Raw genomic sequence first — 24324 nt, 5'->3', positions numbered from 1 at the left:
ATCCTTGCTGACCGTGTAGCAAACCTCGAACACGATGGCGCCTGGTGGCTGAACCAACTCGCGTCACAACTGGACACGAAAGGGGCGCCAAAGCTGACTTGTCGCGCCACGCTCAGGTTCGTCGAGGTGCCGGTTAGCCTAGCAAGATTGGGATTGGCCTCTTGCAGTGTATGTTGGGAGCAGCCGCTTGCTAGCCTGTTTAGGACTGGAGTACAAGACATCAAGGCCAGCGTACATGTTAGGGTCAGCACTCTTCTCTTTATTTCTTCTCTTCCGCCCACATTGTTTGTTGAGCCTCAAAAAGTTCCAGCACACCATGGGGTTGTACACTGAGATCCCAAAGGAGACCCAAGAGGTCGACATCATTGTTGCCGGAGGTAAGTGACACCATGGCTCAACTGAGACAACCGCTCAACTTGGAACAGGCGGAACGGCAGGATGCATCGTTGCGGCCAGACTGGCCGAGGTTGTCCCCAACTTGTCCATTCTGGTCATTGAGGGAGGCCAAAACAACCACAATGTGCCCCAGGTCGTCTACCCGGCCCTCTACCTGTCGCACCTCAAGCCAACCAGCAAGGCAACCCTCTTCTACAAGAGCAAAAAGGCTGACCAACTTGCCGGTCGCGAGGTTGTCGTGGCTTCTGGTGGCACTTTGGGCGGAGGCTCGTCAATCAACTTTCTCATGTACACCCGGGCTCAGAGGTCCGACTTTGACTCTTGGGGGGCCAAGGGTTGGTCAGCAGATGAGCTCCGGCCTTATCTCAACAAGGTGACCAACAAGTGCTCGTAACAGGCATTAATAGAGGCTGATCTCATCTTAATAGTTCGAAACGTATCATGGCAGCGGTGAGAGTCATCACCACGGCCATGACGGGCCTATCCACGTGTCGGACGGTCCTTTCCCTGCCCCCAAGTCCGCAGAAGACTTCATTGGCGCTGCCACGAAGCTTGGCTGGCCGAAAGTCAATGACTTGCAAACGTTGGATGCCAACAATGGCATAGGCCCTTGGCTACGGTACATGTCTCCTGATGGCAAGCGTCAAGACACGGCCCATAGGTACATTCATCCTAAGCTAGAGGACGGAAAACATCCGAACCTCCACGTTCTTGTCGAGTCCAAAGTCGTCCGTGTCTTGATCGACGATCAGAAGCGAGCCGTTGGGGTTGAGTATATCTCCACTCAGACTCCAAACGCGAAACTTACCGTCAAGGCGCGTCGGTTGGTAGTCGTGTCTTGCGGTGCCCTCGGAACGCCCTTGGTTCTGGAGAGATCTGGTCTTGGTGACCCCGAGGTGCTCAACCGTGCGGGCGTGCCACTTGTGATGGACTTGCCAGGCGTTGGCCGCGAGTACCAGGACCACAATGCAACCATCCACCCGTACAGGACGAACCTTGAGCCGCATGAGACGCTGGACGGAATTCTCAGTGGCCGAGCCGATGTTCCTAACCTCATTGCGAAGAAGGATAAAATCCTGGGTTGGAACGGCATCGATGTTGCATCCAAGCTTCGGCCAAGTGAGGCGGATGTTGATGCTCTTGGCCCGGAATTTCGCGCTACTTGGGACCGAGACTTTAAGAACAACCTTGACAGGCCTCTTATGATTACGAGTCTAATGTCATAGTAGGGCTTATCAGATTCTTCTTTGTTTTGACTACGCTAACATGCACAGCTTTCTCGGAGATCATTCAGCCATTCCTGAAGGGCAGTATGCAACAGTACTCAACATCACGGCCTACCCGTATTCACGTGGACATATACACATCACTGGGCCTAGCTTCGACGACCCGTTGGACTTCAACATTGGCTTCTTTACTGATGCCGATGATATCGACCTGAAGAAGCAGCTCTGGGCATACAAGAAGCAGCGTGAAATCATGCGACGCACGGCCATGTACCGTGGTGAGCTGGCTGTGGGACACCCCCCCTTCCCTGAAGGGTCTGCAGCGGCGTGCATCGAAACGGATGCTCCACTCAAAGACGTTCAAGACATCACGTACTCAGCGGAAGACGACAAGGTTATCGAGGACTGGCTCCGCTTCAAAGTCGCCAGCCCCTGGCATTCTCTGGGCACGGCAAAGATGGGTCCTCGCGAGAGTTTCGGCGTTGTCAACGAACAGTTGAGTGTCCATGGCATTCAGGGACTCAAGATTGCCGATATGAGCGTCTCGCCAAAGAACATGGGCGCCAACACGGAGAATGCTGCTTTGGTAATTGGTGAGAAGGCTGCGGATATTATCATCAGCGAGTTGGGACTCAAGTCATGAGAGCAACAGATTTATGCAGCGGGCCATTGCTCGACTAGTCTTGCAAGTCTTAGGTTACCCAAGTGTTACCTTCTACCAATTTTTGGCGCCGGACTTAACTTATCGTCTCTCTCCGAGTTCGACAGGGTGATTGGTGTGGTTATGAGAAGTGATGCTGAGAGTTACCGACCCTTGCCGTATTGCTTTGACAGCCAACGAAGGGATGTTCCGGAAGCACAGATCGTTTGAACTTACATCACTAAAGTATTTGGGACAATCCCTTCCCATCCCACGCCTGTTCTGGCCCAAGTCCTACGGTCTCTTTAGACTCTCAGTTCTCACGTGATCAGCCAAAGACACCAAACAACACTGGCTGTCCTCACTCGCAGCAAATCCCGCTCACCCTCGACGCGTTTTCAAGAGATCACCAAGACCTTGACAATGACCGCGCTCACTAGACTATCACCCGAAGTACTCCGACAGGTAAGGTAGTAAGAATACCAGAATTCCTTCAGACTCATTGCTAAGACTCGACGTATATTTTCCTGTACAAGTGACCACACCAACTTTGACTTGATCTCCCGCTTTCTCGCTCCCTTTAATCTGGCCGAAAAGATAGTTGTTCCCAAAGGCGGTGTGCAGAGCGTCGTTTATCCCAGAGCTTCTGTACTTGAAAAGACAGAATGGTTTGGCAAGAAGAGAGAGGCCTGGAACAGCAAGGACTTTTTGGAGGGAAAAGGCCCCTCTGATCAGGCGACAGAAGTGATCTATGGCCTCGCTCGAAGGCCATTTCTTCTCAAAGTCTCCCAAGGCAACAAGCCGACCTATTTCATCATTACTATAGTTCCCTAGGGACCTCAGTATTGCTATCAGGAGAAACTTACCAGTATCGGTCCCAATAACGAGATCGCATATGTCTTGAATACGAATCCCAAACCCAACCACCTTCTCAATCTCGGCCAAGATGACCAGCTCGACAATACCTCGTACACCGCCCCTGTGAGAGACCTGTTAGCGAGCAGCAGCACGTAAAAAGTTCATTCAACATGAGAACAAACCCATCAAGTGCCAGAATTCGTGCCCCTGCAGTTCGAGGTTTCACGCGAATGTTCCATGGGGTCGTGTAAAAGGAGCACCCCAAAGGACAAGAAGTCATTCGTATCACTGATGCTTCTCCGGTTCCTGCTGTATCTCCTGACCCACTCCTCGCAAATCCCATGTTAAAAAACCATTAATTTAGTTATACGGATAAACTTGGATAGCTATTGAGTTAGGATTTGAAGCGCAGACGGAATGGATATCTATCAAATTCTGGTTTCGAGCGTCTCCACAAGCCTTTGGATAATCGTCTCAGCCCCTACAGATCGCCTGGTTCCTTGTTCTTACAGACCTCGTCAAAATCTCCATACTTTTCCATCCCAGCACTCACAATCTCTTTAAAAACCTCAAACGGACAGCTGGCACCAGGCCCGCTTTGACAGAGCGGTAGCGGCCGTGGCGCAGTGTTGGCAATGAACCTCACAAACTCATCCTTTCCCGAGTCGTCACCTGGTCTATCGCAAGTCATTTTTTCCATGCCAACATGACCTAGGAAGGGAATAAGATCGGACATCTTCCATGCCCTCACATGGTTGACATGCGAAGTCGGGAATTCATCATAGCCTTCATGTGAGGATGAATTGAAGATGCCAAGTGCTGTGGCGACGAATGGCGGCACTTCACGGTGCGTGAAGAAGAAAAACAAGCGCTGGTCTGAGGGCCAACCTGTTGTTTCGTTATGGTTTGCGTCTGGGTCTTTGTCAATGGCGTCGAAGAGCTGAGATTGTGAATGAAGCCAGGGGAAACCAAGATAGTTGGAGAGAGGGTTGAGCGGTCCGACCATGTACGCGTACTTCATATCCCAGGCATACTCGTACGACAGCCATTCTGCATCAGAGAACAAGTCGCACATCGGTGAACGCCTTCCACGAATGGCCGATTCATAACCACAGATTGACTGGAGGGCAAAGACATCCTTGGGGTCGAGGTCATAGTCGTCAGGGGTGTAGGGGCTAAGGCGACGTGAGACTTGTTTGCCGTAGACATTTAAGAATTCGTGTTGTTCCTTGGTACCAGGGTCTTTTGAGAATTCTGAGCAAGCCTTGTGCGGAAGAAGAGCGCGAGTAGCGTTGTTGAGATTCTCCTTGTCGGCGCGGACAAACTCGATGTCTCCAGAATTGGGAAATGCGTCGACAAAGGCCTTGGCAGTATCATAGGTCCTTGCTTTAGTATCTGCCATGACACGCTTGACCGACAATGCCAGGTGCCGGTATCGCTTCATCAGATGTCTCCCAACCTGCTTGGCATCAAGCTTCCCAGCAGGAGTGACATCTTCCAGGCGCTTTTCGTCAATTGGAGAGTACCATTTGTTGAAGAACTTAAGGGGACCTGAGAAGCCCCCACGATGCTTCTCCAACTTGAAGAGAAATGGTTTGATGTAGTCCTCATACTCGGCGTCGTTAGCATAGATTGACGCGTGCCGGATAAGGTAAGAAGCAACGTCGACAGTGCATCCCTCTGGGGCGGCGTGTGCGAGCCCGAACCCAACGGCATCGAAATATGGCGATATTCCTGGCAGGTGGAGGAGGGGATCGAATTGGTAGCCTTGAGAATGATCACGAGCCCGAATCGGCTGCTGAAATGCAGATGCAAGGGAAATCGCGGTAGCAACCACAACCAAAAGACGAGACATGGTGTTTATGGGGGTCAGACTTGAGGATGGAGTCTGGTGATCAATTTTACTGGCTCGAACGTGTTTTTATCACTCCCAGGTCTATGACGTATGAAGCGACAGATGCACCCTGAGAGTACTGATCTCGATCTTTGAAACAAGAAATCGCCAAGACTAGCTCTTATAAGCTAGACAAGCGCGCCACAATTTGGGGAAAGGGCTCGGCACAACCGCTCCCGGATATCGCTTGTAAGTATTAAGAAAGGCGGGCTTCCAATTGATCTCTGACAGAAAGGTGCCGCGGAATGGCCGGGTATGCGCAACTTACGGTGGCCTTGGATGAGGCTCTACCGAGGATCGCTAGGACCCTTGGGGGACGATAATAGATAAATATCAGTGGCTCGGGACTTTTCAGGGGTTAAACTTGCATCTTTATGTGTTAACTGCACTGAGCATGTCCCCTCCCTACTGGCGGGGAAACATTGAAGGTGTAGAGGGTGACCTGACTGTTCTTAAAGGCCTCTAATATCTAATAATAATTCATAGAAAATAATTTGAAAAGAAATCCTATAATGAAAAGAAATATTCATATCATTTTATTTCATATTATTTACCTATTATTATCCCTCTGATAGATAACCTTGGTGGAGGGGAGTATATATGCTCATATGGATACGAATCCACGACCAAATGTGCGCAAAGTAATCTCGCTTTCGCGTCAGAAAACTTACTCACCAGCTTTCTTTTTCCATAAATCAAGAACACAATCCCTCCAATTAGTTTTGCATGCTCACCTTATCTTGCTATCAAGCGCGTGTGGCTGCATTAGCTGTGTGACGCACGTTGGCCGCAATCGGATACGAGATGAGGGAGGCCGACCATAGCTAGCTATGTGTGCTCAGTACTGTAGAGAGATGCGATCACCAGGATGAAATATATGACCCTAGGGAAGCGAGCAAGTCTTCTAAATGCCGATAGAGGACGGATTGTCCGGGATGGCCATCGCCCTTCTCCATGATTTGGCGCTCATCGTGAATCGAGACGGGACTCTCAGTGAAACCTGGAGGATGAGGCACTATCACCTTGAGAGTCAGCACTAACTGGTCGACGTGTAACGATTCCCCCTCGCTGATCGTAGGCCCTGCGTCTCTAAGGAGGGCTGGAATGAACACTCATTTGACCAGGCAACCTCGATACTCCACAATCCCGTTGGGCATCGAGAAACTCTACCCAAACGCAGTAGGCGTTGTCTCCTCCTCTTTTGTCTCACACTGTACCGGAGGTCACGGGACTTCGTGTCGTGCTCCAGCGCGTCGCGTCTCAATTCCTCCCTGGAGGTTCAAACCACTTCCAGTCTGTCCTTTCAATAAGCCCAACGTCCAGCACGCGTCTTCTTCTGCTGGAATTTGGCACAGTAAAATGCAATCATGAATTCTGAGCAATCTCCTCTCGTGGAGACTGTTCCACCACCTTGTCCTTCCCCCCAAACTTCCGTGCAAATTCGATGGCGATAACGCCGAGCTGGCCGAGAATCTCGGGGAACGATTGCACGAAGCCTTGTCCACCTTGCGGCATGTGGGAAACCCCGCGATCTGGGACGCTTTGGATGCGTCTTTGCGGGCTACCAGGACCCTGGACCAGGGCTTCTTAGGCGGCGACGACCTGCTGGAGGGATTCAGAACCGTTGCCGAGAGGGAGAGCAAGGCGCCAATTTGGCTTGCTCTCCACGTTGCGCAGCAGAATGCCGCGCTTGTAATTCACCGTGATGTTCCGTACGTCCTACACGCCCCTACGGGCTACACACTGACGACATTTTGACCTGATTTGATATCTATAGTGATGAAAACATCATCTTTGAGTCTTTCCAGGTGTCTGCGCCTGTGCGAGATGTTCTCAACGCAAACCATGCCCTCACCTGGGACTTTCCCAGCCGTGCAGTCTCAGTACCGCTTCACGTCTTTAATGACGCATCGTTCCAGCAAAACTTGGCTGACTTTCTCGAGCAATCAAGTTCCGAGGCTTTTGATCAGTTTGCTGCATGAGCATACAAAGGAGGCCAGTCGGTTGTTGAAGCTCGAGATTATCCCGAGCCTGCCCTTGTCAACGATATGCTCATGTCGCTGCTGGAGGGCCTGGGAAAATCTGTCACCGTTCGCCAGGTTCGCAAAAGAGTCCGTGATGACTATGTCCTGGATTCATCTGAAACACCATGGAGACGCTCCCCGTACTGGCTTGTTCTCCGTGTCACAGTTGGACGACTCCTCTGCGCCATGTCCAAAGATGAGAGGATTGGCCGGGTGTACTACAAGTTCATCATCTGTGTTGTCTTAGCTAATCTACTTGGAGAATGTGTTGAAACTCTGCACCCTGAGATGACAATGATTCTCCAGGCAAAGCTGTGCCGTCGTCTTGCCAAGCTCGAGTCGGAGAAGCAGGCTGCTTCAGATACTCTGCGTCTGGCGTACGAGCATTTTTTCTACGCTACAGGAGCCTTCTTTGAAGGGATCGTTGGCCGTGCAAAGCGGGAGGTTGTTACCCAGTGGGAGAATTACAAGACGAGCATCGTTCGCCCAATTCCTCTCCTTCCAGGACGTGCATCAACGAACGATCTGTCTCTCAGATTGCCCAACAGCGGTGCAATTCTGCTTGACCTTCTCTCACAGGGATCTGGAAATACGAACCGCGGAGTGCGACTTGACCTCCCATCTCTGCAAGAAGGCACAATCTCGCAGGTCAACCAGCTCACAGCTCGGTACACCCCACTCATTCACCGCGAGGACGACTTCAAAAGGCCAATCAAGTCATCTTCACATGCTTCACAGCAAGTATGCATCGAGTTATCGACGATGATCAACAATTATCTAAAGAAGGCTGAGAACACATACAGAGACAGCCCCCTCTTGATGAGCCAATACCTCCTAAGATTGTTTAAACTTTGGGTGGACATGGACCAAGCAGCCGTTGCCGCATGTCCTCTTCTCGAAGACTACCACCCTGTATTTATCCCGCACGCATTAGATGTCCTTTGCCTAATGGCCATGGAAGAGATGGAACAACTTGCCCGTGTCCAGGAGTATATTGCGGCCCGCGTGAAAGCTCACACCAAGCGCGGTAGAACAATCTTCAGCAACCCAAGATGTGAGCCAGCATTTGCATATCAGTTTGTTTACAACACCTCAGCTGGGCTTCCCATGGTGGACCTAGTCGAGAAGATCGACAAAGCTTCAGAAGAGTGTAGAAAGTCCAAGGAATCAGAGCTAGAAGACCTGACCGAGCGGTACCGCGAACTTACACAGGAGATCCAGGATGTATCCTGCACTTGCACTCGACTTCCTCGTGGGAGAAGGGAAACAAAGGGCTGCCAAAGATGCAAGAAACTGCGAGCTCGGAAAGCCCTCAAAATTATGATCCACGAGGATTTTCTCCCGTCCGACGAGACAGACGGGGCAACGCCCACTGTGCTGCCATTGTGTATGAACTGCTCATCCCCAAATACCTCGCAGGTTATCGACAAGCAACGTGGAACTTGTACTTGCTGGGAAGCCCACCGACGTTGATCCAATCGCCCAATCCTATGCTCGCTCTAAACAAGTTCGACAAACTCAAACACTTTACACCCAAGCGCCCGGCCGATAAGTATTCCATCACACTGGCGTCGCGGAAAAAGCTGTTTTCACAGACCCATTACCGCAAGATGAAGCTCCCAAAGCAACCACACGAGATACTGCGGTCGTTTGGAGCAGAATTCTCATACTACGACGAAGCGTCTGGGTTCTGGGAGGACGAGCTCCCCGAAACGCCATGGTTCCAGCATCTTCTTGGCCCTTGGCTTCTAGAGGGCGTTCCTGATCCATATGAGAATTGCGATCAGTCCAAAGAGGAGGTGTATCATCCAACATCGTCCGACATAATTGCCAACGAAATCGACTGTCCCCAGGACATGTCCATACACGAGTTCTCTGCTTATCAAAGGCTCGTTTCTGGACGAGGTCGACGGTGGCTGGCCATGCTCATCGAGCTGTCTTCTAGCAACATCAATTTCAGCAGTGAGATTACCACGACTCTCTTCACACGCCTCGCCCTACAAGCTGGCCCTGCCATCTTAGAGGGTGGGACTTTGAGGGAGGCGCACATCGTCTTCCATGAACAACCCTTCTGCAAGACACTACATGATCGGCTTTCCTCCTGGTTGGCTTCTCTAGAATCCAATTGTCGAGAAGCTCACTGCATGGGCACGATTGTCACTCTCAGTCTGCGGCTATATCACCTATGTCTACCAGGCTTCAAGGAGAAGGCACTTGACTTGTTGGTAAGAATTCGACACATCACCTCCAACTGGATCGTGCAGTTGCGCAACGAGGTCCGAGTGACCCCGGAAGGTGAAACCGCTCGCAAGTCTTCAGATTACGCCTTTCGAGCTGCCTTGCTCTGTCGTCAGACATTCTCGATATACGCCGACTCTCAGGGCCCACATGCGGCTCTGAGTAGCGAGGATGTGCAATGTTTCTTCCGAGCTTCTATTGCCCTTCAAGAGCACCTCTTGCTTAGTGTGGACGAGCTGAGCCCTGCTCTGAAGCATCTTCTCGTTCAAGATATATACACTTCCTATCGCATGCGGGTCATGATCAAGGGCTGGGTCCAAAAGAGCCCTCATTGCTTAGAGAACGCCATCAATGAGACGTGGAGTGATACCGGGGGCTTCGAGAAGAGGGCCTACTCTAGCTGGACGTTCATCTCCTCAAAAGCCTATTCTTGGTGGGCTACAGCGCGGGTCGAGGGGACCAAGTGGACAGCCCCCCAAGTGATACACTACCACATGATCCAAGGCCACCTCACTGTGGACGGAAAGCCACTTGGTCGACTCCCTCTCGAGATGAGAGAAGATGAAGCCATCAAGGAGCTCTTTGGCGGGCAGCACTTGCTGACGCGTCCGTCCAACCTCCTGGAGCATCAGCTGGTCAATGAGGTCGAGGGGCACCAGATTCACTTCGGCTCTAAGAACGGAAAGGTCGTTATTCGGGCTATTTTTCGAGGATCTCTGCTGGAGCACGTTCCGCGGACAGTGTTCAAAGGCATTTTGGGCTATGATCTTCCCTCAGGTCTTGTGGACGACTGTGTACACTGGCTCAACCTGCAAACCGGGAAAGTCGAGATGCGCCGTAAACCCCGGATATGGGTCCCTAAGCCATCCAACTGGATCCTTGATGTCCATAACCGCCAGGCTGTTAGCGGTGTAGGGCGCCGGACCAAGCATGGCCCGAGCTTAGGCACTTATCTGGTCGAGCCTCGATCCGAGGTTGGGCAAAGGATCTATCACATCTTTCAGGGGTTTGAAGATGCTGAGAAGCTGACCATCTACCAGCCATCCGGTGCTGGGCCTTTATCCGTTGAAATGAAGCGCCTGGAGATTCGATTCTCAGTCAACTTCAAGGGCCTGCTTCAATGCCAACAGCTCAGGGCAGAGATTGATCCTCAACAGGACGTGGGCGCTCTATACGGGCTATGCAGCCATTTTCAACTGCGTGGTATCGCAAATCCTGACAGCAAGAGCGTTCTCGTTCCCATTGGCAACATCCGCTGGGAGCGAAGGGGAATACACGTGGCCGTCAATATCGCGAATGATGGCTTGTATGCAAAGTTCACAGTCGACCAGCTCCTGGGCCGACTTGACTGCCCGCCAGAGCCACTCCTCCTCTACCTAAAAGCAGCGCTGCACGCACTGACCTCGTTTCCTCTTCCCGATGGACTCACTGGTCGCACTGGGACCGAAGAGGCACGTCACTGTCTTATTGCTGCTCGGAGTCAGCCGTGGGCTCCTCTGCAACGCTCCTCTCAAGAACTCTTGTCCGTCATACGATCCCTCTCTCCCAAACGGTGGCTTTACCCACCAGGACTTGGAGTCTACCAGAAGGTCAAGTGGGACAGTCGCCTTACCATGACGATTCAGCACGAAGGTCTGGCCCCCCTCGTTGATAGCATCGCCCTTCGATCAAAGGACCTGGAGACGTTTGCTCCAACACCCGAGACGGAAGATGAGTTTGAATTTGGGTGTGATGATCCTGCCATCAGAAGCCTGTATCTTCGGGGCCGCATACGGCGACAAATCTACGAGCGTGTCTGTTTCCCCATGGACTTGGCGGTCCTTCTACAGGCCACACACATCTCCCCCTATGCCACCCCCAGTCTTGCTTCAAAAGAAAGCTGCCAAGCTTTTCAGACCACTCGTGCGCTGCGGGAGCTTGCATCTGGTGTATATGTGTTTTCACATCTGACGTCCATCGTGAAACAATGGGAGACGGTTGGGGGATTCGACAAAGCGGCCGTCGGTGTGGACATTAGATCCATCTTAGACTTGGATATCTCTGAGCTTTGGGGATCCTTGGTTCACACATACCGGAGTAAAGCCTCTAACTCTGCGGGGGCTTATGATGTGCATTTCCAACTTGCATTATTGGCCTTTAATAGCAAGACTAGCATGACCGTTGTGTCGTGGCTTGTGGCATTGTCCAAGAACTCGGCGGTGAGGGCTTTTGAACCTCCAAAGCGCCCGGAATGTGAAGATTTCGACTCTTTCGATCCTTCAAAGCCCTTGGTATTCAAAGATTTCCACGTCTTTGAAGCCCCCTCAGGGGAAACCTTGATGGCACTGGTGCTCAACAAACAACTGACCTACGAGGATTGGTTAGAAGATATGCCAGAGGAGGAAACGCCGGAGGAGGAAACACCAGATGAGGAGGATTTCGAGTCCAAAGCCGACCAATATTACGCTATGCAAGCGGAAGAAGCGACCAGGATTGCATCTCTCATCGTTCATGAAGGGCCTGGCCTGCACCTCTCTAAGGGAGAGTTTGAGCGGCTGGTCCAAGAGCTCTCAATTGAACGCATCGACCTGGAGATAGCTTGGGAGAACTTGCAGCCTGAACTACAAAGGCTGTCTTACAATCTTGAGCTGTCCGTCTATCTTCTTCAGGTAGATGAAGCTATCAAGGAAATTCGCCAACGCCAATCCCCAGCGATAAGCGAGAAACAAAACAAGATCTGGAACTCCAAGCCGGCAACCCTAACAAGTCTAAAGCCAAGTCATAGCAATGATGTGTTCAAAGTACCTCACCTCACAAGCGGCCTGATGAAAAAGGACATCCACTTCAACCATGCTACAAGGGATCAAGCCACCATGGACCAGCTGTCTCGCAGTTTCGCCAACAGAAACCTTAGGAAAGACGACAAGGCTCCGAAGACCTTCTCCCTCGTCCCCCAAGAAATGACAACACTCTCCAGGATTTTCAAGAGATTCACCGCCTCACCGGAAGCCACGAGGCAACAGTACGGAAACGATCTCGAGGCATCCCTTGAAGCCCTGATCCACGACCGCAAGGTCAACAAAAAGCCCAAGCGGATGCCCTTTGCTGGAGGGCTTAGTCAGGCAATTGCGCAATCTCTTCAAGTCCTACATGACCATGTCTCCGCGATTCGGGCTTCCCTTTCCGATGGTGAAGCCGGCTTCCAATGGCTCGACGCCGGCAACCTGTGGCCCTGTCTTTCGCCCGTCATGCTTCTTGAGCAACTCAGGCACAGTAACCAGTCACATTCGAGCCCCAAGATGCAAAATGAGTTGTTGTTATACGGTGTTCTCTTTACAAAACTCCAGAGGCTTGTCCGAATGCGTGATGCCGAGCTCTGCCGAGATGAGAAGCGGTTACGTGAGGAACAGGAGCACGAAGATCATTCGAACTGGTCTCCTCTTGAGCATCCAGAGTGGCTTCTCCTTGAGATTGACAACAACATACTCATCCGTCCCCCTCAGGTAGATGTGGCAAGAGCCATTATATGGCCGGCATCAGAGTCCAATTCAGTGCTCCAGATGAACATGGGCCAAGGTATGTTTCTAGGGCCATGACAAGAGAGGAATTTTATCTAACCAAAGTCGCAGGCAAAACCTCATGCGTCATACCCATGGCAGTGGCGATGCTAGCGGACAAGACACAGATTTGCAGGCTTATGGTACCTCGTGCCCTTCTCCTCCAAACAGCCCAAGTTCTCCAGAGCCGTATCGGGGGCCTGGTTGGTCGCCAGGTCTGTCATATCCCTTTTGCACGACGGTCTCCGACAGGCGTCCACGACATGGATCGCTATCAGAAGCTTCACCGAGACATTCGCACATCAGGAGGTGTCATGCTCTGCCTGCCCGAGCATATCCTCTCCTTCAAGTTGAGTGGGATACAGAAACTGGCCGACGGGCAACACAAACAAGCCAAGAAAATGATCGAGATTCAGCGGTGGCTGGATACGTCAAGCCGTGACATCCTCGACGAGTCTGACTTCACACTCTCGGCAAAGTCTCAGTTGATCTACCCCAGCGGTATCCCGGCAGCTATAGACGGTCATCCTCAACGGTGGCGGGTAGTGGAGGACCTGTTGGCCCTTGTTGAGAGTCATGTATCTTACCTCCAGTCAAGTTTCAAAGACGGAATCGACGTGAGGAGGCGTCACCAAGGCTACCCCATCATCCATTTCTTACGCCCAGAAGTGGAAGACAGCCTTAATGCCCTGCTCGTGCAAGATATCTGCGAAGGACGCCTCCCTCAGGCTCAGTTGAAGGATCCGACTAACCAGCTTGCTCAAGAGGGCATAGGCATGATTGTATCGGGCGTCGATGTCCCTCGTTCCACTTGGAAAAACGCAGCCAGGTCGCTCGCAGACGACATATTCGGGTGGAAGATGCTTCATTTGCTGCGTGGCCTCATCTCTTAGCGTGTGTTGCTCCTCTGCCTGAAAAAGCGATGGAATGTACAGTACGGCCTGCATCCTCACAGGGCTCCCATTGCAGTGCCTTACGAGGCCAAAGGTGTCCCTTCTGAGACTGCAGAGTACGGTCATCCAGACACGGCTCTTGTGCTTACTTGTCTTGCCTTTTACCAGACTGGTTTGTCAAAGGTTCAAGTCGCCAAGAATCTACAGCACATCATGAAGTCTGATGATCCAGCAGCGCATTACGAACGTTTGGTCCACTCGTGCAGATTGCCAGCGAGTCTACAGCAGTGGAACTTGCTGGACATGGACGACGAGGTGCAGATGGACGAGCTGTGGCAATTGTTGAGATTTGACCGAAATGTGCTTAACTGCTTCCTCAACAACTTTGCGTTCCCACAGCATGCCAAGCAGTTCAGCGTGAAGCTTCAGGCTTCAGGATGGGATATCCCTCTCCTATCTAACAAGTCATCGAGCAAGAACCTAACGACTGGTTTCAGTGGTACCAATGACAACAAGAGGATCTTGCCCCATACTATCAAGCAGGACGACTTGCCAAGTTTGGTACAGACGAATGCAGAGGTCCTCAGCTATCTCCTAGAGCCGCGAAATCAGGGATTCTATGAAGCTGCTGATCGGAGCGGGAAGCATTTGACCGAGACCGGGCTGCTGGAACTTCTCCGCAAGGAAGGTATCAAAATTCTAATCGATGCTGGTGCCTACATCCTCGAGATGGAGAACCACGATCTTGCATCAGCCTGGCTCGAGATTTTCCCAGAAGCTCAAGGCGCGGTGTACTTTGACCATCAAAGCAGGATCATGGTTCGCGCCCGTTTCCAGAAGGCCGCTGTTCCTTTGCTAGCAAGCCCATTTGCGGACAACCTCGAGCATTGTGTCGTTTACATTGACAAGGCTCACACGCGTGGTACAGACTTGAAACTTCCAGTCTCCGCTAGGGCAGCCGTGACTTTGGGTCTTGGCCAGACAAAGGACCACACAGTCCAAGGTATGTGACTAGCAATGACGCCGTGGATCACAATGCTAAGTTAATCATATCAGCCGCCATGAGATTGAGGCAACTTGGCTCGACCCAGTCAGTGGCATTTGTGGCACCTCCAGAGGTGTACCAGAGCATCCTTCGCCTACGAAGCGCTTACAACGGCATCTTCACAAAGCATTTGCCTGTGACGTCCGAAGACGTGGTCCATTGGCTGCTTGAGCAGAGCTGCGCGGCGAGTGAGAACATCATGCCGCTGCACCTGGCCCAAGGCTTTGACTTTTGCCGGCGCACAAATGCGCTTTGGAAGGGTCTTGACCATATCCACAAGCAGGAGTCTAGGAACCAGCTTCTCCGTGCCATACAGCTACGAGAAGATCAGACACTGGAGCAGCTCTACGGCGCGAGACAGCTGGACTCGACAGAGTTTTCACAACTTGATTTCCAACGCTTGGTAGAAGGAAACAGCTGAGCCAGCAGAGAGCCGAATCCTCGAGCAGCGGCAAGGCAGTGCATTCTTCAGCTTTTGAGGAGGTCGAGCAGGAGAGAGAGGTTGAGTTTGAGGTTGAGCAGGTCCGCGAGAAGCAGAAGCCTACCCGTTTTACCCCGTTTGGGTTTGAAAAGCTTGATTCCCAACTCGTTGCTTTTGTTCAATTTGGAAAATTCCACGACCAGCGCTTTGAGCAGGCCTTTATGTTAATTGGCAGAACAAGTATTGGACGCTGTTTCGGTGTTCAGAAGACTTCTTCTAGGCTGTTTGTCTCTGGACAGTTCGCGTTCAGCATTCGAGAAAAAGCAAGAGACGATATTGTGGTATGTAACTCCTGGGAATCTTCCTAGTCAAAGACGCTGACATTGATAGCGACCTGTTGAGTGGATACTCTGGAGTTCAAGGACCGACACTGCTGTCCTTGTCGCTCCCGAGGAGGCTGAGCTCCTTTTGCCGATAATTCGACAGGTAGAAAACCCCCGTGTGCGCCTTATCGCTTACGCCGCTCCGGTTGCAAAGTCGATGCAGGTGTTCAACACACTCCAGTACTTGACCATACCGGCGGAGCAAGGCCCATTACCAGCCTGGGTCTCCATCGAAGTAGGCATCATTGCCGGGCGCCTTTACTTTGACTACCACGAGTATGAGTCGCTGCTCGCGTGGCTAGGAATCGGCGAGGTGTCTGACTCCAAGGATGCGGTTAGGCGAGGTCTCTGGATCGACCACCCCTTGAAGTTCCTCTTGGAGTGGTTGACCTATCGTCGTCAAACGGCTGATATCCTGCACACTCCGATGGGGTATGTCTGTCAGGGCCGGGCTCTCCAGGCCACACATGCCTTTTTCAACTCGACGGCAAACCTTGGGGACTTGGAATATCTTTCCTCTGGCATAGATCGCTTGCAGATCGGTAAAGGAAACCTTGGTGGCAATGCTAGCGAGGATGGCAGCGAGTAGGAGGAAGGAGACGGAGGGGTAGACGTCGTGGATAACACATATACCGAGGAGGAGTTGTGAAAGAAGGCGATGCAAGATGTCGCGAGGGGGACAAGGCCATGACTAGGGAAGTTGCTGTATTCTTCAATTACCGCGCCTGCCTCTCCGTTTCTATAATGACATTTACAAAGTTGAATAAAGTGCCTACCAGTGCATAAAGGTAATCGACGTCATGGTTCAAGTGAACTTATGCTTTATCCAAGATCTCAGGCTGTGTGGGTCAAGAAAAAACAAGCTGTCAAAGGATAGCAGTAAAATCATAGGAAAAGCAGCAGAACTTTGTAGACGAGATTTGGAATAGTGCCTTATCTCAACATGTTTTTTTTAGTCTTTTTAAAGTAAATATACTCGTCATAAGAGTCACAGCCCTTGAAAGGAGTTAATGAAGTGCTTGGTCTTGTTTATTTCTTGACCCCTGGCTGGGCTTCGTCAGCTCCTTGGGCCGCCACCCCAGCTACATGGCGTCCTCTAATTGGTTAAAGCACTCCAGCCCAGCCTTGACAGTCCAATCATGCATGACTTATTTTTACCGCCTTTTCGCCTGTAGTCAGCTCCCTGCTCCATCTTCATCCTTACACCACGCCTGCGAGTCTTTTCGTTCGAGACCGATCCTGACCTTGTTTACTTTTTGGACTTCTGGCTCTTCAAATATGGGGCTAGAAGACCTAATTCCGAGAGCCCTTCGCGACAAGAGGCTACAAAAAGTGGCGTTCGAGGCCGCCACCACTCTCGCCGCGGAGTCACCAGTAGTCAAGACTGTCCAAGCCGCTTATCAGATCACCAAGGTTGGAGATGTCGTCAAAAACACCAATAGTCTCCTTTTAAATGCATCCGACACGGTCAGGAGCGCCCAAACCATCTTGCCCCAGATGCACATCATGGGTCAGTCCTTGGTCGACACAGCAAGGCTGCTGAGCAAGTTCAGCATGGTGGCTACAACACTTGGCATGGGTGCCAACATTATCCAGACATACCAGGGTATTCAAGCCCTCAACCTAATAGCTGCTAAGCTAGGAGATATGGGAAAGAGTCTTGAAGCTCAGACAGCCCTTACTGCTCAGCGAGACTTTCCTCAATACGTCTACGACATGATTCGGGAGCGCTTGAGTCAGACTACTGTCGATCCAGACCGCGAACACTGGTTCTTTCTCTACCATCCAGATACCGACTGGTACCCCAAGTTCTTCCACCTCGTCGAGGAGAAACCACTAGACCCTCGCTTCTGCGGCTACACCAACCAGCTTGACACAGTCTTCATGTTCATGCTGGCAGCCCGGGAACGCATCACCGAAAGAGAGCTCCGAAAAGGGCGCAAAAAGCAGCACTGCCGTCCCATTCAGCTACATCTCATCATACCAGCATATCAATCCATCCTAATTCCCGAGAGTATCCGGATCCCAGACGAGATTGGTGATTTCGTCATCGAGGGCCGGATCAACAGCAACAGGCCTTTCGTATGGCTCAACCTCCCCGAGGATCAGAAGTACTATACATCGGATGTGGGCTTCTGGACACCACCGCCCCTCGGATGGTGGAATCAGGCCATGACATGGTGCGGTATTACCGAGAAGCCACCAGAGTACGGATCGCCCAGAATTCTAGGCATGGGGCCTCAGCCAGCCCTGATCGAGGCCGAGGTCGAGACCGAGGAGAGAGTCATTACTGTTGAAAAGGAAAAGGCCATGATTGAGGAGGCTCCCAAGGAAGATGGCATTACAGAACTAGTGAGGAGACACTCCAACGAGTCTTCGCTCGAGTTGGTTCAGGCAACGAAGAAGCGTTCTACGCCGTTGCATAAGCGCGGTAGAAGCCGTCAAACATCACGGCGACGTGCATAGGCACATAGGGCATGCTGGATTGATGGGTAGATTATACTTTTCCTTTGTTTTATGGCCTGGGCATTCATGAGATTGACGAAATTAAGATACAGAACGGGAATATTGGCATCTGGAAAGTTCTGAAAAACAGAGGTCACGGTTGATGACCTGGATTGACATTTCATTTTAGCTACATTATTGGCGATACTTACGATATTTGCATCCCATAGACACACGGATCAATAGCGCAAAAACTCATGGCATGGTATAAGCCGTGATACATATCAGTCAGTTCCTCCTGTGCGGTGTGATACACATAGATTTGTTTTTAGACACCAACGGTAATGCTCTGGACATGCAAGAACAGAAGGAGATGGTTCACGAACCGGGTGGCTTTGACTATGGTGACATTGAGCATCAAGCTAAACTCTAGGGGTCCCCGGATATGTCGGATGATGAGATGAAGGCGTCTGTACGTTCGATCCAAGAGAGCTCCAATGGCAGGCAGCCTGAGTCAGTGTCATCGATGAGCGAGGTGCTTTAGGGTGTATGATTCACAGACTTCCAATAATAGAATAAGCATATTCCTGGGTTCCAGCACAGTCTCTGGCGGTGACAACATTGAAGACTCGCTGCCAAATATGGGTAAATGCTTACTGCAAATAGAGAGACAAACGCAGTTGAAAGACGGCAAGTAGGTGCAGTAAACCCTGGAGCCGCCCAATCACTTCAGTTCCAGCGTGGGGTTCGCGTACTGTGACACACAAATGTCAAGAGTCACAGGGGTTGCGGAGCCGTTACCAATAACCTGACCTGAGGTTTGTCGTGTGATTTTGACCAAAAAAATCCCTCAATTCCTCTGATACAGCCAAGCCACATTTGTGCAGGTATCCTACTTACGCTTTCTTTCGGTCAAAAACAGTGGGAGTCAGACCCGGGGTAAACAAGGCGACAGCGCTCGACCTTTCAGGTTCTAATCCTGCAGAATACCGCCAACTCATCACTCACCCTCTTCATACACGATCGCGCACATGGAACCGGCCAGCGCAATCGGCTATCCATACACCAATATTCATCCATAACAGACCTAGAGCTGACAAGGAGATAACAGTGGTGGCGGGCATCATCCAACTAGTGGAACTCAGCGCCAAGGTCACTCACTAAACGTCTTGTCGATTTCAGCAGTGCTGCCCTACAAGATGATATGCCACAAGCCTTCAAACAAATCAAAACTGCTCTGCCTCTCGTTCTAACCGACTTACAACGCATACAAGCTGACAGCAGCTATACCGCTATACGAGATCAAGCTGCTCTTCACGGTGTTGTCCAAGGTTGCCTCTCAGAGGCCCAAGAACTGGACATGATCCTCGAGAAGGCATTGCCGTCTGCCGGAGACTCAAGATGGGAGAGACGGAAAAAAGTACTGAGTAGTCTAAAGTATGACAAGAAAATCAACAAAATTGCCGCCGCCATGAATAGTTATGTCGGCATCTTGACGTTGCATTAGGTTGTTGATCTCACCCATAACTCCAAGTTCAAGAAGCCTCCGTCGTACCAACAGGCTTATTGGTTAGTTCCTTATGACAAGAACCCTTCGTTCGTGGAAAGAGACGCTATCTTTTAGGAGATTGAGAGCGCCTTGGCTGTAGAAGAGGGAGTACAGCCAAAAATAGCTCTTTACGGTTTGGGAGGGATTGGGTGAGTCGGCTCTGGCTCTCACGTGGTTTGCTTCTAACACGTGAAAGAAAGTCCCAAATTGCCTTAGAATATTGTTATCGAAAACGGCAGAAAGATCAGCGATGCAGCATCTTCTGGTGCAACGCTGCCACAGCGGCACGTTTCGAGGAGTCATTGAATCGAATGGCCGCTCAGTGCGGCCTCGTCTCGAAAGAACAAGCAACAGATTCTTTCGCAGTATTGAAGGATTGGTTTGAGTTCCGACACCAAGGTCCTTGGTTAATGGTTGTGGACAATGTTGATGACCAGGATGCTTTTTTCAGCACACAGATGCGAACCGGAAAGATACCATCACAGTACATACCTCATTGTGCACGAGGTTCCTTGATATTCACCACCAGAAGCAGCGACATTGCTTTCGATGTGGCCAGCCCAGCAAAGCCTATCGTCATTCGAGAGATGCAAGTGGCCGAGGTCTGGAGCTGGCCAAGAAGCGATTACCCAGCGATACTCCTCAAGAATTGCTGATTGAGTTGCTAGAGGCACTGGAATTCATCCCGTTGGCAATTACTCAAGCAAGCGCATTTATGGCAAAGAGAAGAAAAGGGGTACGACCTTACTTGAAGATATATCGGAAAAGCGACGTAACAAAGATGAGGTTTCTTAGCTACGAGTTCTCAGATCATGGCCGTCCGGGGAGCTCAATGGAGTCGGTCGCCAAAACATGAATGCTATCATTTGAAGCGATCCGAGAATCGAACCCTAGAGCGGCCGAGCTGTTGTACGTGATGGCATTCTTTCAACATCAGGGAGTTCCCGTTATTCTCCTCCAGGATGAGGACGAGGACGAGTTTGGCTTCCAAGACGCTGTCGTAGCACTAAAAGCTTTCTCGTTTGTCGATGCTAATGAGGAAGATGCAATATTCAGCACACATCGGCTGGTACAACTCGCGACGAGGTGTTGGCTTGACCAGGAGATGCCCTCCGAGACAGAGAGATGGGCATCTGCAGCTCTTAGCTCTGTGGCAACGCGCTTCCCTAAACAGACCTCGCACCCTGATGCAGAGTACTTCACACTCGGCGAGTCTCTTCTTCCTCATGGGGAGCTCATGCTGCAACACCAATTCAAGATACCTTCAAAAGAGGTGGAGCTTGCGAGAGCAAGGCTTCTCAACTCATCGGGACGATACCTTCACTGGAAAGGCAGGTATGACGAAGCGCGATCTCGTTTCCAGGAATCAATGCAAATCAACATGAAGTATCTCGGCGAGAGGCATGTCGATACCATGGTCAGCACAGGCTTATATGGATGGTCACTTGCCATCGTCGGTCACAACCCAGAGGCGGTTCCCATGTTGGAGCATCTCGTCCAACTTCGAACCGAGGTACTAGGCGAAGATAACCCATAAACAATTGACGTTTTGAGCGACCTTGCTCACGTGATTGTGGCTACGGGCAACCTGCAAAGATCAGAGGTCATGCAACGCGAGGCGGTGGCTCGAAGTGAGCGCATCTTGGGTCGGCGACATAGCAATACCATCGACTGCACGGCGTTTCTAGCCCAGGTCCTTCATCAGCAAGGAAAACAGGGTTCTTCAGCGCGAAATATTCACCGCCACGCTTGAAGTGCTTAGACCCAGGCACATCAACGTGCTGATGGCGGAGGGTAACCTCGCCTCCATGCTGAGCAACGACGGAGAAACCTACAACGAAGCCTACGACATCTTCAAAAGCAACATCCAAAAGAAGCAGGAGGTCGACGGACATGACCATAGGGAGACGTTGGTGACTGTCTTTCTGTTTGGGGCTTTATTTGAGAGGATGGACAGGCTTGAGGAGTCAGTACAGTTGCATACGCAAATGTTGCATGACATTAAGGATGGGCCAAGACAGAAAGAATGTTCCGTCAACTCGGAAAGGAAGGGAATTGCTTGAAGATCGATTGAAATGGTTGCGGAATGCGTCGGCTGAGCCTGGGAGAAGGTTCGGGATCACACTCAGACAGAGGAGCATGAACTGGCGAGGCGAAGCAGAACTCATAGATAGGAAAAGCCAAAATGTTACCGCAGCTCGCGAGGACAGGGCAAAGAAGCAGGCACCCGGGTCGAGAAATAAACAAGACACCAGAACATCAAGAGTGTGAGTTACCTAACCGCCTTAGGCATGATAATTAACTAAAGACATATCGTAGCAAAGGCAATGCTTTAGAACTGCTTTGCCTATTCATAGTATAACCTATCTGTTATCTTTAGGGGATAATAATATAAAGGATTTCTCTCAGCGTCTCTCTTTGCCCTCAGCCCAGGTGACAGGGGAGCCAGGCAACTTATCACCAAGACAATCAAACACCTTGTAATGCTTGCAATATTTTCCGCACACGCCCGGATATTCAACAAGCCAGTGAGATGCAGAAGAGCACAAAAGGCGACGTTTCTAGACATTTAACATGGTCGGAGCAAGTCAAGAGGTACTCTTCTTCATGAGGTCGCATAAAGCGACCACCACAATGAAAAGTGGTAAATCAAAAATTACGCCCCCCATGGTCCCGAAGGACAATGGAGCATGGAATGACGCCGCGCTGTGCAATGCAGGCCCTCCAAACTGGTGTCCCCAAATCTTGAGCTAGGGAAACCGGAACAAGGTAAGTATGAAGAAGAAAAGAAAAAAACGAGCAAAGGACGACGGGAGACTGCCAATTTATAGATGTTGAAGGCCCACGTCGATGCCTGGCTCCCTGAGGCGGAGCGGGTGCCTGGAGACTGCGTTCTCGGCAGCATCGGCCAATAACGTTGGGGATTTCGGCGAGGCGGGAGGTTATTGTTACTTCTTACGTATGCTTCATTTGTTGAGGTAAGAATAGCGGATCTATGACCGGGGGAAGAGACGCGGTGCCGAGTCGGAAATGAGAAGAGGCTCTGAAGCGAGATGACTTGATCCCCCAATGCCCACTTGGTTCAGGTGACGGTTGGCAATCCTTGTTAGCAACTTTCTTTGCGAACACAGTGTCAGGACTGGTTTTGGACAGGCCTTGCCTGTTTGCATAATTGTGTTGTTATCGCATTAAGTCTACCACCAATATTGTGCTGAAAAATGAGCATGACAATTGCCATCGTGAGGGCTGTCGAAAAGGCCACTGTCAACAATATCTTCCATGATGCTTGTCAGGCACTATCAAGGCTTTTTTTTTTTTTTTAGTGTTTCAGAGCCAAAGCTAAACAAGAGCCTAGAACACTCGATCACATTTCAAGTCCGTTTTCGCCCTCATCACATTCCTCTGTCCAGAAATCAGTTATAAGTTATCCTTTGACCAGCGCTCTGGGGTAGCAACAATGGCCGGAACGATTCGGCGGTGGCCACAACCAAATCTGACAGGTGTTTTTTCGTGACCTTGAGGCCAATCTCGAAAGTGTATTGAAAGAAGACAGGAGTGGAAGTCTGGCTCGACTTCTTTGTTGAGGCCCGCATTATTCGAACTGTGGAATGGAAATGGCACCGCTTTAGGCTCAATGCTTATTGTGCAATGGGCACAGGAACGTGATTACAACGGGTGGCACATTGTGGCAGCCAGGACCAGCAATAAATAGGGTTGTCAAAGATGGCGCGCCTCGCAAAATGTGTCTTGACTCTAGTTGTAGTTATCAGGGCAAGTCTACTTGAAGCCTTCAATTCCATCTACAAGCAAGCTGCGACATCGAAAATGAAGCTGAACCACCTCATCAATAGTGTCATTCTCCTTGTGGCATCTTCTGTTCCTGTACTCGCGGTCCCTTCCATCGCGAACGCCCAGGCGGCTGAAGCGCTTTCTCCTCGCGGCGTTACTACCCGCGAAGGGCTGTGGAAGCCTAAAGTCGGCACTCCTTGGCAAATCGTTCTTTCCGAGGTCATCAAGATCCCCAAAGGTGGCGCCAAGAACCTGAAGCCAAACGTCCCCATCTACGACGTAGACTTGTTCGAGAACTCAAAGGAGACTTTTGACGCTCTGCACAAAGCAGGCAAGTACGTCATCTGTTACTTCAGCGCTGGATCTTGGGAAAATTGGCGCGATGACAGGAAGAGCTTCCAGAAGAAGGATCTTGGCAAGACGTTGAGTGGATGGCCGGACGAAAAGTACGTCAACATCAACAGCCCTTCAGTACGGGCCATTATGGCAAAGCGTATCAAGTTGGCTGCCGAGAAGGGCTGTGACGCCATCGATCCTGATAACTTGGATGGCTACGTAAGTCATGACCCGTAGATCATGAGGCTATCGCTGACGTCTTCTTTAGCAAGCCGATAATGGCCTGGGTCTAACCGAAGCTGACACAATCTCATACGTCAAGTTTCTCTCCAAAGAAGCAGCAAAGTATCGTATGACGACGGGCATGAAGAACGGAGGAAGCATCACAAAGCAGGTTCTCCCATATGTCGGTTTCTGCATCAACGAGTCTTGCATACGATACTCAGAGTGCGACTTATATGCACCTTACATCAAAGCTGGTAAACCTGTCTTTAATATTGAGTACCCAGCGGGTGCACCAAAGGTGAAGACCGCCGACAAAAAAAGGATCTGCTCAGTCACTGGTGCTGCTAAGGGGTCGAAAGGGTTCAGCAAGGTTATCAAGAAGATGAATCTGGATAGTTGGGTTATGTATTGCTAGTCCATCGGGTG

The 24324-nt window shown here is 50.9% G+C and overlaps 6 protein-coding genes across 6 annotated transcripts; 5 read left to right on the top strand and 1 right to left on the bottom strand.

Annotated features, from left to right (window-relative positions):
- Nucleotides 1–316: 316 nt before the first annotated feature.
- On the top strand, nucleotides 317–2265 carry NCS54_00932400 (GMC-OxRdtase-N domain-containing protein; the record flags this gene model as incomplete). Its single annotated transcript, XM_053154675.1, has 4 exons — nucleotides 317–377; nucleotides 426–769; nucleotides 825–1621; nucleotides 1671–2265. The coding sequence occupies 4 exons, from the start codon at nucleotides 317–319 to the stop codon at nucleotides 2263–2265; spliced, it is 1797 nt and encodes a 598-aa protein (XP_053010650.1).
- Nucleotides 2266–3601: 1336 nt separating this feature from the next.
- NCS54_00932300 (Hypothetical protein) lies at nucleotides 3602–4993 on the bottom strand (the record flags this gene model as incomplete). The annotated part of the gene is made up of 1 exon (XM_053154674.1): nucleotides 3602–4993. Exon 1 carries the CDS (start codon nucleotides 4973–4975, stop codon nucleotides 3602–3604), a length of 1374 nt encoding a protein of 457 aa, XP_053010649.1. The 5' UTR covers nucleotides 4976–4993.
- Nucleotides 4994–7068: 2075 nt separating this feature from the next.
- NCS54_00932200 (Hypothetical protein) lies at nucleotides 7069–16143 on the top strand (the record flags this gene model as incomplete). The annotated part of the gene is made up of 7 exons (XM_053154673.1): nucleotides 7069–8262; nucleotides 8322–12831; nucleotides 12885–13665; nucleotides 13768–14708; nucleotides 14762–15153; nucleotides 15180–15512; nucleotides 15562–16143. 7 exons carry the CDS (start codon nucleotides 7069–7071, stop codon nucleotides 16141–16143), a joined length of 8733 nt encoding a protein of 2910 aa, XP_053010648.1.
- Nucleotides 16144–16760: 617 nt separating this feature from the next.
- Nucleotides 16761–18020, top strand: NCS54_00932100 (Hypothetical protein; the record flags this gene model as incomplete). The annotated part of the gene is made up of 1 exon (XM_053154672.1): nucleotides 16761–18020. The coding sequence occupies exon 1, from the start codon at nucleotides 16833–16835 to the stop codon at nucleotides 18018–18020; it is 1188 nt and encodes a 395-aa protein (XP_053010647.1). The 5' UTR covers nucleotides 16761–16832.
- Nucleotides 18021–20404: 2384 nt separating this feature from the next.
- NCS54_00932000 (SesA domain-containing protein) lies at nucleotides 20405–21085 on the top strand (the record flags this gene model as incomplete). The annotated part of the gene is made up of 1 exon (XM_053154671.1): nucleotides 20405–21085. The coding sequence occupies one exon, from the start codon at nucleotides 20405–20407 to the stop codon at nucleotides 21083–21085; it is 681 nt and encodes a 226-aa protein (XP_053010646.1).
- Nucleotides 21086–23271: 2186 nt separating this feature from the next.
- On the top strand, nucleotides 23272–24313 carry NCS54_00931900 (Alpha-galactosidase; the record flags this gene model as incomplete). Its single annotated transcript, XM_053154670.1, has 2 exons — nucleotides 23272–23892; nucleotides 23942–24313. The coding sequence occupies 2 exons, from the start codon at nucleotides 23272–23274 to the stop codon at nucleotides 24311–24313; spliced, it is 993 nt and encodes a 330-aa protein (XP_053010645.1).
- Between the last annotated feature and the right edge of the window lie 11 nt (nucleotides 24314–24324).

This window comes from Fusarium falciforme, chromosome 7 (assembly GCF_026873545.1).
Source record: "Fusarium falciforme chromosome 7, complete sequence".
In the NCBI taxonomy this organism is placed as follows: domain Eukaryota; kingdom Fungi; phylum Ascomycota; class Sordariomycetes; order Hypocreales; family Nectriaceae; genus Fusarium; species Fusarium falciforme.
The sequence above is the reverse complement of the archived record's forward strand: the minus strand, read 5'-3'. Positions and strand labels throughout refer to the sequence as shown.